Here is a 15,701-nt window from a genome sequence, read left to right on the forward strand (position 1 = left end):
TTCAGGAAGGAAATTTCTAGGATTCTGAAAAGTTCCTACCTTAGGGGCATGAATTTGGCATCATTTTTTGCCATCAGCAAAATTATGATTTTTGTCACCTTCATCACCAATGAGCTCCTTGACAACCGGATCTCAGCCAGCCAAGTGTTTGTGGTGGTGACGCTGATCGAGGCTCTGCGGTTCTCGAGCACCCTCTACTTCCCCATGGCTGTCGAGAAGGTGTCAGAGGCTGTCGTCAGCATCCGAAGAATCAAGGTTTGGGGACAAATAATTGTTTTCAGTTGTCGGTGGATTTTTTGTAAAATGCCCATTTGTTTGGTATCACTGTGTTCCAGTTGGGAGATATTTAGCTCTCTCAGTGCCAAAGCTGGCAGTCTTCCCAGAATGTTGTAGGTACTTCCCTTTCTTCTTAGGTAGAGTGTGTTACAGATGTCGTAAGACTGGTTCTCATGTAGGGGCAGTAGTATATATAAGTAGCATAGCACAGGGCTCTAGTGTAGTGGTGCCTGCAGAGTGACTAAAATGTCTAAAAGCAGGAGAAGCATCAGAGTGCATCTCCTGTGCTGACTCCAGGGACCAGGCAGCGACTGTGCAGTCCTGGGGCATAGGGGTCCTCTCTGGGCCGGGAGGGGAGGAGCTTGCTGAGAGCTCCCTGCTGCTTGGACAGGAAGAGTGGCCTCAGATTCACTTAATTCTCTGTGTTCAAAAATGAGTTCTTTCCTCCACAGATGTTTTGCTTGTTGATATCTGAGCCACCTTTTGTGTCTGCCTTTTCATCCCTGGCCCCTCTTTATTTACTGCTTAATCCTCTCTCCCTAGCTGCCCTCTTCTTTTCACATTTATAATTCCCACCATTATGTGAACCAAGAAGTTCCAGATATACAAGCTGGATTTAGAAAAGGCAAAGGAACCAGAGATCAAATTCCCAGCATCCATTGGATCATAGAAAAACAAGAGAATTCCAGAAAAACATCTGGTACTGCTTCATTGACTACTCTAAAGCCTTTGACTGTGTGGATGACAACAAACTATGGAAAATCATGAAAGAGATGGGAATATCAAACCACCTTACCTGTGTCCTGTCAAACTTGTACGCAAGGCAAGAGGCAACAGTTAGAACTGGTCATGGAATAATGGACTGGTTCCAAAATGGGAAAGGAATACATGAAGGCTGTATATTGTAACCTTGCTTTTTTAACTTATATGTAGAGTACATCATGAGAAATGCTGGGCTGGATGAAGCTCAAGCTGGAATCAAGATTGCTGGGAGAGATATCAATAACCTCAGACATGCAGATGACACCACCCTTATGGCAGAAAGTGAAGAGGAACTAAAGAGCCTCTTGATGAAGGTGAAAGAGGAGAGTGAAAAAGCTGACTTAAAACTCAGCATTCAGAAAACTAGTCATGGCATCTCATCCCATTACTTCAAGGCAATAGGTGGAGAAACAATGGAAACAGAAACAGACTTTATTTTCTTGGGCTCCAAAATCACTGCAGGTGCTGACTGAAGCCATGAATTTCAAAGACCCTTGCTTCTTTGAAGAAAAACTATGACAATCCTAGACAGTGTACTAAAAAGCAGAGACATTACTTCGCCAAAAATGTTCCCTATAGTTAAAGCTATGGTTTTTCCATTAGTCGTGTATGGATGTGAGTGTTGGACCATAAAGAAGGCTGAGCACCGAAGAACTGATGCTTTGAACTGTGGTGGAGAAGACTCTTGAGAGCCCCTTGGACTGCAAGGAGATCAAATCAGCCAATCCTAAAGGAAATCAACCCTGAGTATTCATTGGAAGGTCTGATGCTGAAGGTCCAATACTTTGGCCATCTAATGCCAAGAGCCAACTCATTAGAAAAGACCCTGATGCTGGGAAAGATTGAGGGCAAGAGGAGAAGGGGACGAGAGAGGATGAAATGGTTGGATAGCATCACTGACTCAACGAACATGAGTTTGAGCAAACTTTTGGAGATAGTGATGGACAGTGGATCCTGGAGTGCTGCAATCCATGGGATTGCAAAGAATCAGACACGACTTAGTGACTGAGGAACAACAAATACACTATATGATTATATTTATATGTAGCATGAGCTGTAATAGTAATTATTAATTATGTAATAATAGTAATTATGTAATGTATTATTCCATACATTAGTTAATATGTTCTGAGTGAAAGTGAAAGTTGGTCAGTTGTGTCCGACTCTTTGCAACCCTAAGGACTATAGATTCTGTGGAATTCTCCAGGCCAGAATACTGGAATGGATAGCCTTTCCCTTCTCCAGGGCATCTTCCCAACCCAGGGATCAAACCCAGGTCTCTTGCATTGCAGGTGGATTCTTTACCAGCTGAGCTACAAGGGAAGCCCAAGAATACTGGAGTGGGTAGACTATCCCTTCTCCAGCAGATCTTCCCGACCCAGGAATCAAACTGGGGCCTCATGTATTGCATAATATGTTCTGATGTGAACTAATACTTTAAGTACAGTGAGCAAAACAGTATTTAGACTGTTCAAAGTTTGCAAATCCCAGGAAAACAGTTGTTTTTGTTTGTGCTTTCTTCCTGCAGTTTAACAATCTGTTTTTTTTTCTTGTTTCTGTAGAATTTTTTATTACTTGATGAAATACCACAGGTCAACACTCAGCTGCCATCAGATGGTGAAGTGATGGTGGACATGCAAGATTTCACTGCTTTTTGGGATGAGGTAACAGATCTTCCATTCCAAGATCATGACTGCTAACAGACAACTGTGACTAGGATTCATTGGAGAATTTTTAGATTTTACCCACGGTGTAAAATGTGACTTGCTCATTTGCTAAAAGTATGTTACAAAATTTTTCAAAATAGGGACTAATGTTTGTATCTAATGGAGATTAATTATAAAATCAGCCTAAGATGTTTGACATGTTGCTGTCTCTCTCATTTTCAAGAGAGATTTCAAAGTATTAGCACATTTTGAACTTAAAGTCCATACATTTGTAATGTTAGCATTTACAGAATTGGACAGTGATATGGGTTATCTGAAAAAATACACAACTAGTTTTTAAAGAGGCTTTGGAGAATCAGCATATATTTTTTGCCTTGATTTTCAGACCAGTTTATTATACACAGAGTGAGGCCATGATCTGGATCTTTGCTGTGGGGTAGAGTGGGGGCTCTCCTATCCTGAGCTTCTGGATGGTTCTGGATACTTTGGTGGCAGCCAGGGCAGGAGGCGGAGAAGGCAATGGCACCTCACTCCAGTACTCTTGCCTGGAAGATCCCATGGATGGAGGAGCCTGGTGGGCTGCAGTCCATGGGGTTGCTAAGAGTAGGACACGACTGAGGGACTTCACTTTCACTTTTCACTTTCATGCATTGGAGAAGGAAATGGCAACCCACGCCAGTGTTCTTGCCTGGAGAATCCCAGGGGCGGGGGAGGCTGGTGGGCTGCCATCTATGGGGTCGCACAGAGTCGGATACGACTGAAGTGACTTAGCAGGGTAGGAGAAGACAGCAGGTGATCATAATGAGCATCAGTGATTCCTAGTTAAAGGATTACGCTGTGTGGAAGCTGACAGGGAGAGCTGGTGATTTCCAACACTTGGTTTATTTGTTAGGTTCAGTCAAACAGAAAAAACAACAGGGTCTAGTCTCAAGAAGCTGTCAGTATCGCACACCCAGTTCAGCCCCTTTACCAACTGAAGTGCCCCACCTTTTCCCCGGTTCCGTGATCTTCTGTGCTCACCCTCCTGTATCAGTGAGGACTGATTAAGAAAATAGAACCCCACCACAGGAGAGGGAGTTCCATGCAGGGAATTAGTTACGCAGATGATGAAAGAGGGAGAAAAAAGCAGTAAGGGCAAAACGGTGGTGCGTGAGATGACCCAGGGGTTATCAAAGGCAGGAAGCTGCGCCCACCCCCAGGGCTGGGGGGACTCAGGGAGGTGGCACCTCCACCAGAGAGTCCACCCTCCAGAGCAGAGCCCAGGAGCTGGGCTGTCAGAGTGGGGACCACAGAGCACGCGTCCTGACTGTAGACTCACCCTGTCTTCCGTGCCTGTGAGTCTGTGGTGCGCCCTGCATCCTGTTCACCTGCTTCTGACTCAGCAGCTGCCGTCCCCACCGACCACCAGTGGTTTGTTCCCAGATACATGAAACCATGTCCCTGCACCTTCTGTCCATGGAAACTCACACAGGGTGTCTGATCTAACCTGAGAGCTTCTGCTACCTTAATACGGTGGATTTACCTTCTGGTTGGTGTTTCTCGTCGTAATGCTCTTGAAGCATTTATAGAAAGCACCACTAAAATTCCATTATAAAGACCATTTTATGTAAATGCTAACACATACTTTGTATGAACTTATTAGCTGATTTCTTTTGTTCCCAGCAAACATGTAAGGTAAGGTAAGGTAAGGTGAAGTCGCTCAGTCGTGTCCAACTCTTTGCGACCCCGTGGACTGTAACCTACCAGGCTTCTCTGTCCATGGGATTCTCCAGTCAAGAATACTGGAGTGGGTTGCCATTTCCTTCTCCAGGGCATCTTCCTGACCCAGGGATCGAACCCGGGTCTCCAGCATTGGAGGCAGACGCTTTAACCTCTGAACCACCAGGAGATTTACCTTAAATCAGTTCAGTATATGTTCTGCAGTTATTAACTGAAATAAAAATATCAGTGTGCAGCAGTCTGCCTGTGCAGCAAATGCCTATAAGGTAGAATAAGGCATTTTAGCTGTACTACAGTCCATGTGAATAAATCAGATGAAAAATCTGGAAAGGTTTCTATATAGCTTCTAGAGTTAAAAAAAACCTTATTACTAACTCAAGATACTGAACTGCTGAAGGAAGAGGGGAAAAGGCTATGACTTCTGTTGTAAGGTTCTTGTAAAATCTAACTAATGGGATATTATGATTCTGTTAGAGCAGAATTCAAAATTACAGAGATGAGAGGCTTCATCAGCTACATTTTCATAAAAATATATACAAGGTTAACATTGTTGGGTGTCAAAGTTTCCTTGGAGAAGGAAATGGCAACTCCCGCCAGTATTCTTGCCTGGAGAATCCCACGGGTAGAAGAGCCTGGCGGGCTACAGTCCATAGGGTTGCAGAGTGACTGAGCAAAGCAAAACAAAGGTATTCCTATCTAGGTAAATGATGATTATGCTATTGCAGCTACTTTTTACCACTTCCATGGAATGGAAATTCTAAGTATTTTCAACTGAATCTAGTCTCTAATAGCACTCACTAAAAACTAATGGCCCTGGCACCATAATAACATTTTTTGTGAGTTAACTAGACTGTCCCTACTGAGGGAGACACAAAAATGTGAGGTAAGCATATCTTTTCCCAGAAGCCTTTGAAGCCAGAGATATTAACAATTAAGGCACTTGAAAACATTAGGGATATGTGTAAACTTGCGAGTAAAACAAACTGTAGCTGTACCAGCAAGCAATGAAGAAATAGTAAATCTTCATTTTATGAATCTTTAATTATCTAAATGTAAGGAATTTTGGCTTAAGAAATGGTCAAGAGCAACTTGTTGTTTCTTACTATATAATATTGAAAACCAAGTGCTAAATCCAGCCATTGTAGGGTAAGGGAACTAAAACAAAAAAGGCTTAATGACCTGGAGCCTTAATGAGCAAAAGCTCATTTTAAACTGACTTAAGCCCCTGAACTAATCCTGTGTGTCAAAGGCAGGGAAGAAGGATCCCTCTAAACCTGAAAAAAGTAGTGATTCACAAGGAAACTAAAGAGATGAAAGTATGCATGCTTACCATACCACACAGATTGAAACTAAGAAGAGAAAGATGGGTGAGAAGTTACCCAGGGCAATCATCATTAAAAATCGACAGTAATCCGATCAACTAAAATTTTTTTCTGAAATTACACTGTTCACATTTTCTGTGTCAAAACTTAAAATGATTGTCTCATTACAGAGTTAGTAAATCTAAAACTTCTTTCTTGCCTTATAAAAGTTACATGTTAAGAAAGCTCAGTGGAAATCTTAAGGTACAACAGTTAGGATACTTTTTGAAGTACAAAGGAAAATATAACTAAATCAACTTTATACTTTTTAATAGCCATAAAAATTTAGGTTGGTTCAATAGATGAAGGCTTTTGACTTCATATAAATTGTTTAAGTTACTCAGGCTTGAAATAAAGTAGGTAAGTTTTCAGTTATACTTAGAGCAGATTTTTTACTTCCACATCAACAGTTAACATCCTCAGACAAACTTTTGCCTTCTTTAATGTGAAATAGCAAATCACCAGCACTTTAGGTTAAGTCTAGACTTTAAGGCATTGTTCTTTAATTTCTAAATGATACAAAGTGCTTTTTAAGTATGAACAATAATCTGTTGAACTTTACTATTTTTGTGTTCTTTCCATTCATTTCTTTAAATCTGGGATGTGGCATCATTTTTCCATGTAGAAAAGATAACTGTTATCAAGCACAAAATTTTACTCTAAAGATACTAAATTTTAAAATTGATTCCACTTTTTAAATGATAGCTAAAAATTCACCTGATTGATGCTCATTTAGCACCTTCTTCTCAATTCTGGTCACTAAAGTACATCCTGAGTTTGAATAAAAATAATGCATCTTTCAGGGGTTAAAATGACTACTTTTTAAAAGAATTTTAATTGGAGGCTAATTACTTTACCATATTGGGCTTCCGTGGTGGATCCATGGTAAAGAATCTGCCTGCAGTGCAGGAGACCCAGGTTCGGGTCCTAGGTTGGGAAAATCCCCTGGAAAAGGGAATGGCAACCCACTCTAGTAATCTTGCCTAGGGACTGCTAAGTGACTTTCACTGCACCTGCAAAAGGGTCATGAGGTTGTCTGAGCAGGACAGTGTTTTCCATCACTTAGAGAGTTACATTTGGCATGTCAGGAAGAGAGAATCTAATCCCATAGCAGCAGCCATTTAAGGTAAAAGAAGAAGCCACAAATATTTATGCAGACTACTTTAAATATTCCCCTTGAGCAAAATGATTTAATTGATTTTTCTTCAAGAGTGATGCTCCGATATGCATCCCTTGAAAAATTAAAGACCCCAGAATAGCATCTTCCATGGGGGCATATTGAAAGATGATATTTTGGTTTCAGTGAGTTACATTCCAGCCCTTGTTAATTGAGCAGGTCAATTTTCAGAGGGTGGGGTTAGTGTTAGTCGCTCAGCTGGGTCCAACTCTTTGTGACCCCATGGACTATAGCCCGCCAGGCTCCTCTGTCCCTGGAATTCTCCAGGCAAGAATACTGGCATGGGTTGCCATTCCTTTCTCCAGAGGATCTTCCCTACCCAGGGATCAAACCTGGGTCTCGGCACATTGCAGGCAGATTCTTTACCATTTGAGTCATCAGGGAAGTCCACAGAGTGTGGTAGTTTTGTTTTTTAGATTTGCAGAATGTATGGAGAAAGAAAATTACAGCCTACACACCCAAGAAAGGACAATTACTCCAAAGAACCTGGCTGCATCAGAGGCAGTCTTTGGTGCAGGTTGTGAGCTCGGAGTTAGTGGTTTTAGTTACACCTGATGTGGCAGCTGCGGTGGGAGCTGCAGAGGGGAAGGCGGAGTTGTGGTGTTAGCTCTCGAATTGGTTGGCAATGGTGTGACAGCAGGCACAGATACAGAAAGATTTCTGTGTTCACCACCTGGCAGTCACTAACTTTGAATTATGTAAACAATAGTTTTTATCTTTCATTCAGTCCAAAAGCAGGTAGTATTAGCAGTCTTAGCATCAAAACAGGAAACACAGCTGTTGTGGTTTCCCAGATTTCTGGGGCTGGAGAGGTGCCCCTGAGGAGTGGCGACACTGGGGCTCTCTTGGTGCTCAGTAAAGCCAGGCTACAGTCATGTCAGGGCCAGGGTGGTGTCCTGACCTGGTCATCACACAGAGCATGGCCAGGCAGCCTGCGGCCCGGAGCAGCGGGTGGGAGAGCCCGACAACGCGTCCTCCATGCAGATGTTCAAGTGGACCCATCGCTGCGTCTGTCCTTCTGTCCCGTGCATCCTCCCCCCTAATGTGTGCAGGTGACCACACTGATGTGGTTTTGTACCAAACTATGCAGCATTTTAAAATGAACTATCTTGTTCTTTCAAGAGCTTAATAACATGGTCACAGACTTCTGTGTAAATTGCACTGTGGTCTACAACACCCTGTTCTGTTGTCCTGGTCTTGCCTGTGGAAGGACTCTGCCCCTTGCTGGGGTCTTTAGTAATTAGGGCTGTCGGGTTAGGTCATGGGTGAGAGAGCCCTCGGAGGGGAATGGGAAGACGTTGGGGTTTTGGAGAGAAGCTGAGTCTGAATGAAGCCCCTGCTGGTCTGGGAGGCAAGAGACAGACAGACGTGAGCTCTGTAACCTGCTCCCCTAGACAGCCAGGTGGGCAGGTGGGAAAGGTCTCAGGGACCCAGGTCTCATTCATGGAATGATGGGACTTGGTCTCAATCTTTAAGGTTTAAAATAAATGGTTCCAGGGACTTCTATGGTGGTCCAGTGGTTAAGAATCTACCTTCCAATATGGGGGACTCTGGTTCCATCCCTGGTTGAGGAACTAAGATCTCACATGCTATAGAGCAACTAAACCCCCATACCCCCAACAAAGACCCAGAGCAGCAGCCAAAATAATAAAAAAAAGAATAAGCAAAACAAACGGTCTTGTGGGAGCCTCCAGATCTCCCGGGGCGGGGTTTTGAACCGTGTCTGCACAGAGTAGTGGCTTAGATGATGATGTTTGTTGAGTTAGTGTTCCCTGAGCCTGGATAACCAGTCAGGGAGGGACCCAGCAGCCATGAGCTGTCGAGTGCTGCCCCCTTCTGGTCATGCCGGAGCAGTGCATGATCCTAAAGCCTGAACACGGAGTGAACTCTGTCCTTGACAGACTGAGGGGCTGTGATAGAACGTTGATGTTTGTAAGTGAAGTTGCTCAGTCGTGTCCGACTCTTTGTGACCTGTGGACTGTAGTGCACCAAGCTCCTCCGTCCATGGGATTCTCCAGGCAAGAATACTGGAGGGGGTTGCCATTTCCTCCTTCTTCTGTTTGTAGGTGGTTCACTATTTTGCTGTCATAACTGAATGAAAAGCAGTAAACTAGGAATCCCAAGTGTCAGGCAGGAAGAAAGGAGTTCAGTTCAGTCGCTCAGTCATGTTCAACTCTGTGACCCCATGGACTGCAGCACGCCAAGCCTCCCTGTCCATCACCAACTCCTGGAGCTTACTTAAACTCATGTCCATTGATTCAGTGATGCCATCCAACCATCTCATCCTCTGTCATCCCCTTCTCCTCCTGCCTTCAATCTTTCCAAACATCAGGGTCTTTTCAAATGAGTCAATTTTTCGCATCACATGGCCAAAGTATTGGAGTTTCAGCTTCAACATCAGTCCTTCCAGTGAATATTCAGGACTGATCTCCTTTGGGATGGACTGGTTGGATCTCCTTGCAATCCAAGGGACTCTCAAGAGTCTCCTCCAACACCACAGTTCAAAAGCATCAATTCTTCGGCTCTCAGCTTTCTTTATAGTCCAACTCTCACATCTATACATCACTACTGGAAAAACCATAGCCTTGACTAGATGGTTCTTTGTTGGTAAATTGATGTCTCTGTTCTATAATATGCTGTCTAGGTTGGTCATAGCTTTCCTTCCAAGGAGCAAGCATCTTTTAATTTCATGGCTGCAGTCACCATCTGCAGTGATTTTGGAGTCCCAAAATATAAAGTCTCTCACTGTTTCCACATCTATTTACCATGAAGTGATGGGACCAGATTCCTTGATCTTAGTTTTCTGAATGTTGAGCTTTAAGCCAACTTTTTCACTCTCCTCTTTACTTCCGTAAAGAGGCTCTTTAGTTCTTCTTCGCTTTCTGCCATAAGCGTGGTGTCATCTGCGTATCTCAGCTTATCCATATTTCTCCTGGTAATCTTGATTCCAGCTTGTGCTTCCTCCAGCCCAGCATTTCTCACAATGTACTCTGCATATAAGTTAAATAAGCAGGGTGACAATATACAGCCTTGACGTACTCCTTTTCCTATTTGGAACCAGTCTGTTGTTCCATGTGCAGTTCTAACTGTTGCTTTCTGGCATGCATACAGGTTTCTCAAGAGGCAAGTCAGGTGGTCTGGTATTCCCATCTTTTTTGGAATTTTCCACAGTTTATTGTGATCCACACAGTCAAAGGCTTTGGCATAGTCAATAAAGCAGAAATAGATGTTTTTCTGGAACTCTTTGGCTTTTTTGATAATCCAACTTATGTTGGCAATTTGATCTCTGATTCCTCTACCTTTTCTAAAACCAGCTTGAACATCTGAAAGTTCACAGTTCACGTACTGTTAAAGGTGGCTTGGAGAATTTTGAGCATTACTTTACTAGTGTGTGAGATGAGTGCAATTGTGTAGTAGTTTGAACATTCTTTGGCATTGCCTTTCTTTGAGATTGGAATGAAAACTGACCTTTTCCAGTCCTGTGGGCACTGCTGAGTTTTCCAAATTTGCTGGCATATTGAGTGTAGCACTTTCACAGCATCATCTCTTAGGATTTGGAATAGCTCAGCTAGAATTCCATCACCTCCACTCGCTTTGTTTGTAGTGATGCTTCCTAAGGCCCACTTGACTTCACATTCCAGGATGTCTGGCTTTAAGTGAGTGATCACACCATTGTGATTATCTGGGTAGTGAAGATATTTTCTGTATAGTTCTGTGTATTCTTGCCACCTCTTCTTAATGTCTTCTGCTTCTGTTAGGTCCGTACAATTTCTGTCCTTTATTGTGCCCATCTTTGCATGAAATATTCCCTTGTTATCTCTAATTTTCTTCAAGAGAGCTGTAGTCTTTCCCATTCTAATGTTTTCCTCTATTTCTTTGCACTGATCACTTAAGAAGGCTTTCTTATCTCTCCTTGCTATTCTTTGGAACTCCACATTCAAATGGATGTATCTTTCCTTTTCTCCTTTGCTTTTTGCTTCTCTTATTTTCTCAGCTATTTGTAAGCCCTCCTCAGACAGCCATTTTGCTTTTTTGCATTTCTTTTTCTTGGGGATGGTCTTGCTCCCTGTCTCCTGTACAATGTCATGAACCTCTGTCCATAGGTCATTCAGCACTCTGTCTATCAGATCTAATCCCTTGAATCTATTTCTCTTGTCTACTGTATAATCATAAGGGATTTGATTTAGGTCATACCTGAATGGTTAACTGGTTTTCCCTACTTTCTTCAATTTAAGTCTGAATTTGGCAATAAGGAGTTCATGATCTGAGCCACAGTCAGCTCCCCGTCTGTTTTTTTTTTTTTTTTTTTCTGACTGTATAGAGCTTCTCCATCTTTGGCTGCAAAGAATATAATCAGTCTGATTTTGGTATTGACCATCTGGTGATGTCCATGTGTAGAGTCTTGTCTTGTGTTTTTGGAAGAAGGTGTTTGCTATGAGCAGTGAGTTCTCTTAGCAAAACTCTATTGTCCTTTGCCCTGCTTCATTCTGTACTCCAAGGCCAAATTTGCCTGTTACTCTAGGTGTTTCTTGACTTCCTACTTTTGCATTCCAGTCCCCCATAATGAAAAGGACATTTTTTGGGGGTATTAGTTCTGGTGGCTCAGAAGGTAAAACATTTGCCTACAATGTGGAAGACCTGGGTTCAATCCCTGGGTCGGGAAGATCTCCTGGAGAAGGAAATGGTAGCCCACTCCAGTATTCTTGCCTGGAAAATCTCTTGGACAGAGCAGCCTGGTAGACCACAGTCCAAGGGATCACAAAGAGTTGGACACAACTGAGCGATTTCACTTCACTTTCTAGAAGGTCTTATAGGTCTTCATAGAACTGTTCAACTTCAGCTTCTTCAGCATTACTGGTTGGGGCATAAGCTTGGATTACCATGATATTGAATGGTTTGCCTTGGAAAGGAACAGAGACCATTCTGTCATTTTTGAGATTGCATCCAAGTAGGTTCCCTGGTGGCTCAGAGGTTAAAGCATCTGCCTCCGATGTGGGTGACCTGGGTTCGGTCCCTGGGTCGGGAAGATCCCCTGGAGAAGGAAATGGTAACCCACTCCAGTATTCTTGCCTAGGTCACAAAGAGTTGGACATGACTGAGCGACTTCACTTTCACTTTCACTGCATTTTGGACTCTCTTGTTGACCATGATGGCTACTCCATTTCTTCTAAGGGATTCTTGCCCACAGTAGTAGATATAATGGTCATCTGAGTTAAATTCACCCATTCCATTCATTTTATTTTGCTGATTCCTAAAATGTCGACATTCACTCTTGCCATCTCCTGTTTGACCACTTCCAATTTGCCTTGATTCATGGACCTAACATTCCAGGTTCCTATGCAATATTGCTCTTTACAGCATCAGGCCTTGCTTCTATCACCAGTCACATCCACAACTGGGTGTTGTTTTTGCTTTGGCTCTGTCTCTTCATTCTTTCTGGAGTTATTTCTTCACTGACCTCCAGTAGTATATTGGGCACCTATTGACCTGGAGAGTTCATCTTTCAGTGTCCTATCTTTTTGCCTTTTCATGCTGTTCATGGGATTCTCAAGGCAAGAATACTGAAGTGGTTTGCCATTCCCTTCTCCAGTGGACCACGTTTGTCAGAACTCTCCACCATGACCTGTTTGTCTTGGGTGGTCCCACATGGCATGGCTAATAGTTTCATTGAGTTAGACAAGGCTGTGGTCCATGTGATCAGATTGGTTAGTTTCTGTGATTGTGGTTTCCAGTCTGTCTGCCCTTTGATGAAGATGGATAAGAGGCTTATGGAAGCTTCTTGATGGAAAGACTGACTAAGGGGGAAAGTGGAGAAGCTTAAAAGGCTTAAAAAATGTTTCTTGTATATTAAAATGCAGTTTCTTTTGATAGATTTTTCATTCCTAAAATCTGAAACTAGTTTTTTGGGTGATGAAAAATCACTGTCATTTTTTTAGTATGTGAATGTTGTTTAATCAGTTCAGTTTTTTCTAGAAAAAATTTCATTTGAAGGTTATTCAGACTTTTAATCCAGACTGTGTGCTTTTAGTCTTTTGAGTGTTTTACTTAATCACATATAAACTTTTTTTTTTTAACATGGAAGTTACTATTTTCTTAACACTCAGGATATGTAAAGACACACAGACACCCTAAGTCTCTTAGGAACGTGACCTGTGACCAGCATGAGGAGTACTTTGTCCTTCACCTTTGAGTTGGATTATGTGTTGTCACACATACCTTCATGTTTTATATTTTTCTTACAGTAGAAGTACCTTATTGCCCTGTTTAGCCAGGATATGTAATGCATGTATCATGTATAAAATTGAGGCTTTATCACTCTGACCCATGGTGTCATAATTAATTTCTTTATTACCCATTTTTTTTGTTGTTGTTGTAGGTGTTGAATTAAAGCTCTCTTTAGAGCTTTGAAGATTACTTATAAGAATTAATTTACCAAGAGTGACTTCTTAATATAAAGTGCCTCTTTGCTTGCCTAGCATTACTGAGGTTCATTCTATCAAATGAAAATGGAGAGATTAGTGGAGATTTCAAATTATTTAGGGCTTCCCTTATAGCTCAGTTGGTAAAGAATCCATTTGCAATACAGGAGACCCCAGTTCAATTCCTGAGTCGGGAAGATCCTCTGGAGAAGGAATAGGCTACCTGTCAAGTATTCTTGGGCTTCCCTTGTGGCTCAGTTGGTAAAGAATCCTCCTGCAATGCAACTGAGCGACTTTCACTTTCAATTTATTTATTTAGTAAAGGTCCAGGCATGCCAGGTGCTTATGCTGCCACTTTGCGGAGATTAATGAGACAGTTAAAACCAAGGGTCCTGATGAAAACTTATAAATGATTAAAAACCTTCCGCACTGGATATTGTATTAAGTACATTATTTTAATAAACTAGTGTGTATCATTCAGTTTGCATTTCAGGAAGGTGCCTTGTCATCTCTGCTACTCAATTCTGTGGGTGTCTAGAGCTGTGTCCATATATAAATCTAGTAAAAGAAGAAGGCTTTCTAAAGGCAACTTAAAACTACTTCAAACCCCCTAAGACTTAGTATTGGATGGAAAGGCCTTCGGGACACAGTATCTTAAAATAGGAAGGAGAAAAATGTGAGTTAATGTTAGGATATCAGTGACTATTACGTTACTTTCTCTACTTTTTAAAGTAATGTATATTACTTTATTGAAATGGGTACATTTTTATAAACTTTAATTTGCAGGAATCGGAAACCCCAACCCTACAAGGCCTTTCCTTTACTGTCAGACCCGGTGAACTGTTAGCTGTGGTCGGACCTGTGGGAGCAGGAAAGGTAAGTTATGATGCCTTTTGTCAGCCTGATGTAACGCCACAGCCCCTGTTCAGTCCTCAGAGTGGAGCCCAGAGCTGAGTGTGACTCAGTTTGAGTTTGAATTGGGTCTATCTAGAAAGCTGCTTCTCTAGGAACATTAGTTTTGCAAAAAGGTTTCATGGCCAGATACATCAGGATAAATGCACATTGTGTTTTCCTTCTTGATGCCTCATGTGAATACTTGGGAACTGCTCGTGGGGAGTTTGCACGTCTCAGTGAAGGAGATTATGTGGCAGCTGTTCAGGATGGACGGGGACAGTGGGGACTTCTTTTTGTCACAGTGGCCCCTCCAGGAAGTCTGGAGGTGGTGAAGGCTCTTCCAGGAAGCTCTGAGCATTTCTTCATGTGACTTCATTTGGTCCCATCAGTGCACATGTAGGGAACGTGCAACCACGTGCTAGAGCTAAAGATATAGGCATGAACCAGACCTTGACACCTCTGCCCTCCAGAGGTAACCAGGTTCTGGAGCAAGACAGATATGAAGGCAGACTATTTTAGCCCAGTGTGGCGAGTGCTCTGACGGCATGGACACAGGCATGTCATTTCTCTGTGTTACAGGAGATGTGAAGGACGTGTACGTGTGCGCTTAGTGTCCTGTGTTTTGTACAACAAAATCCAGAAACCTAAATGTGGGGTGTACACACGAGGGGGTGATGATTTCCTCCATGAAGGACTTTTTAAAAAATTTATTTTTAATTGGAGGATAATCGCTTTACAGTATTGTGTTGGTTTCTGCCATATATCAGCATGAAGCAGCCGTAGGTATACGTATGTTTCCTCTCTCTTGAACCTCTTTCCCGCCTCTCATCCCATCCACCCCCCTATTTGTCACAGAGCCCAGGATTTGAGTTCCCTGGGCATGGTGGTCTTCTGTTCTTCAAATACAACAATCGCAGAGTTGTTTTAAATAATAATCTTTGGATATATTCTTCACACATTGTTCTTAATTTTTTTTAAAAAATATACTTATTTAGGTATTTGGCTGCACTGGGTCTTTGTTGCAGTGCATGGCATCTCTAATTGTGGCATGTGGGCTCAGTTGCCCTGGGCATGTGGAATATTAGTTCCCCCACCAGGGGACCAGGGATCTAACCGGAGCCTCTGGCACTGGAAGGTGGATTCTTCTTTTTTTCAGTGTTTATTATCTGGATATAATTATTGTTCTTTTAGCATTTTCTTTTGTACTGGGGTGTAGCCAGTTAACAATGTTGTGATAGTTTCAGGTGAAAGTGAAGGGTGTATGTCAGCCATACGTACACATGCATCCATCCTCCCCCAAACCCCCTCCCATCCAGGCTGCCACGTAACAGTGAATCTCGGAGTGCCATGAGCTGTGCAGTAGGTCCTTGCTGGTGATCCATTTTAAATACAGCAGTGTGTACCTGTCCGTCCTGAACTCCCTAAC

At 42.5% G+C, this 15,701-nt stretch overlaps 1 protein-coding gene across 1 annotated transcript in view; it reads left to right on the plus strand.

The window, feature by feature from the left end:
- LOC138446670 (ATP-binding cassette sub-family C member 4-like) overlaps positions 1 to 15,701 on the plus strand; it is a 161,567-nt gene that overhangs the window by 21,669 nt on the left and 124,197 nt on the right. The window contains exons 7-9 of the mRNA XM_069601899.1: positions 6 to 255; positions 2,601 to 2,702; positions 14,168 to 14,257. Coding sequence (XP_069458000.1) covers positions 6 to 255; positions 2,601 to 2,702; positions 14,168 to 14,257 — 442 coding nt within the window. The remainder of the gene's footprint in view (positions 1 to 5; positions 256 to 2,600; positions 2,703 to 14,167; positions 14,258 to 15,701) is intronic.

This window comes from Ovis canadensis, chromosome 10 (genome assembly GCF_042477335.2).
Source record: "Ovis canadensis isolate MfBH-ARS-UI-01 breed Bighorn chromosome 10, ARS-UI_OviCan_v2, whole genome shotgun sequence".
NCBI lineage: Eukaryota > Metazoa > Chordata > Mammalia > Artiodactyla > Bovidae > Ovis > Ovis canadensis.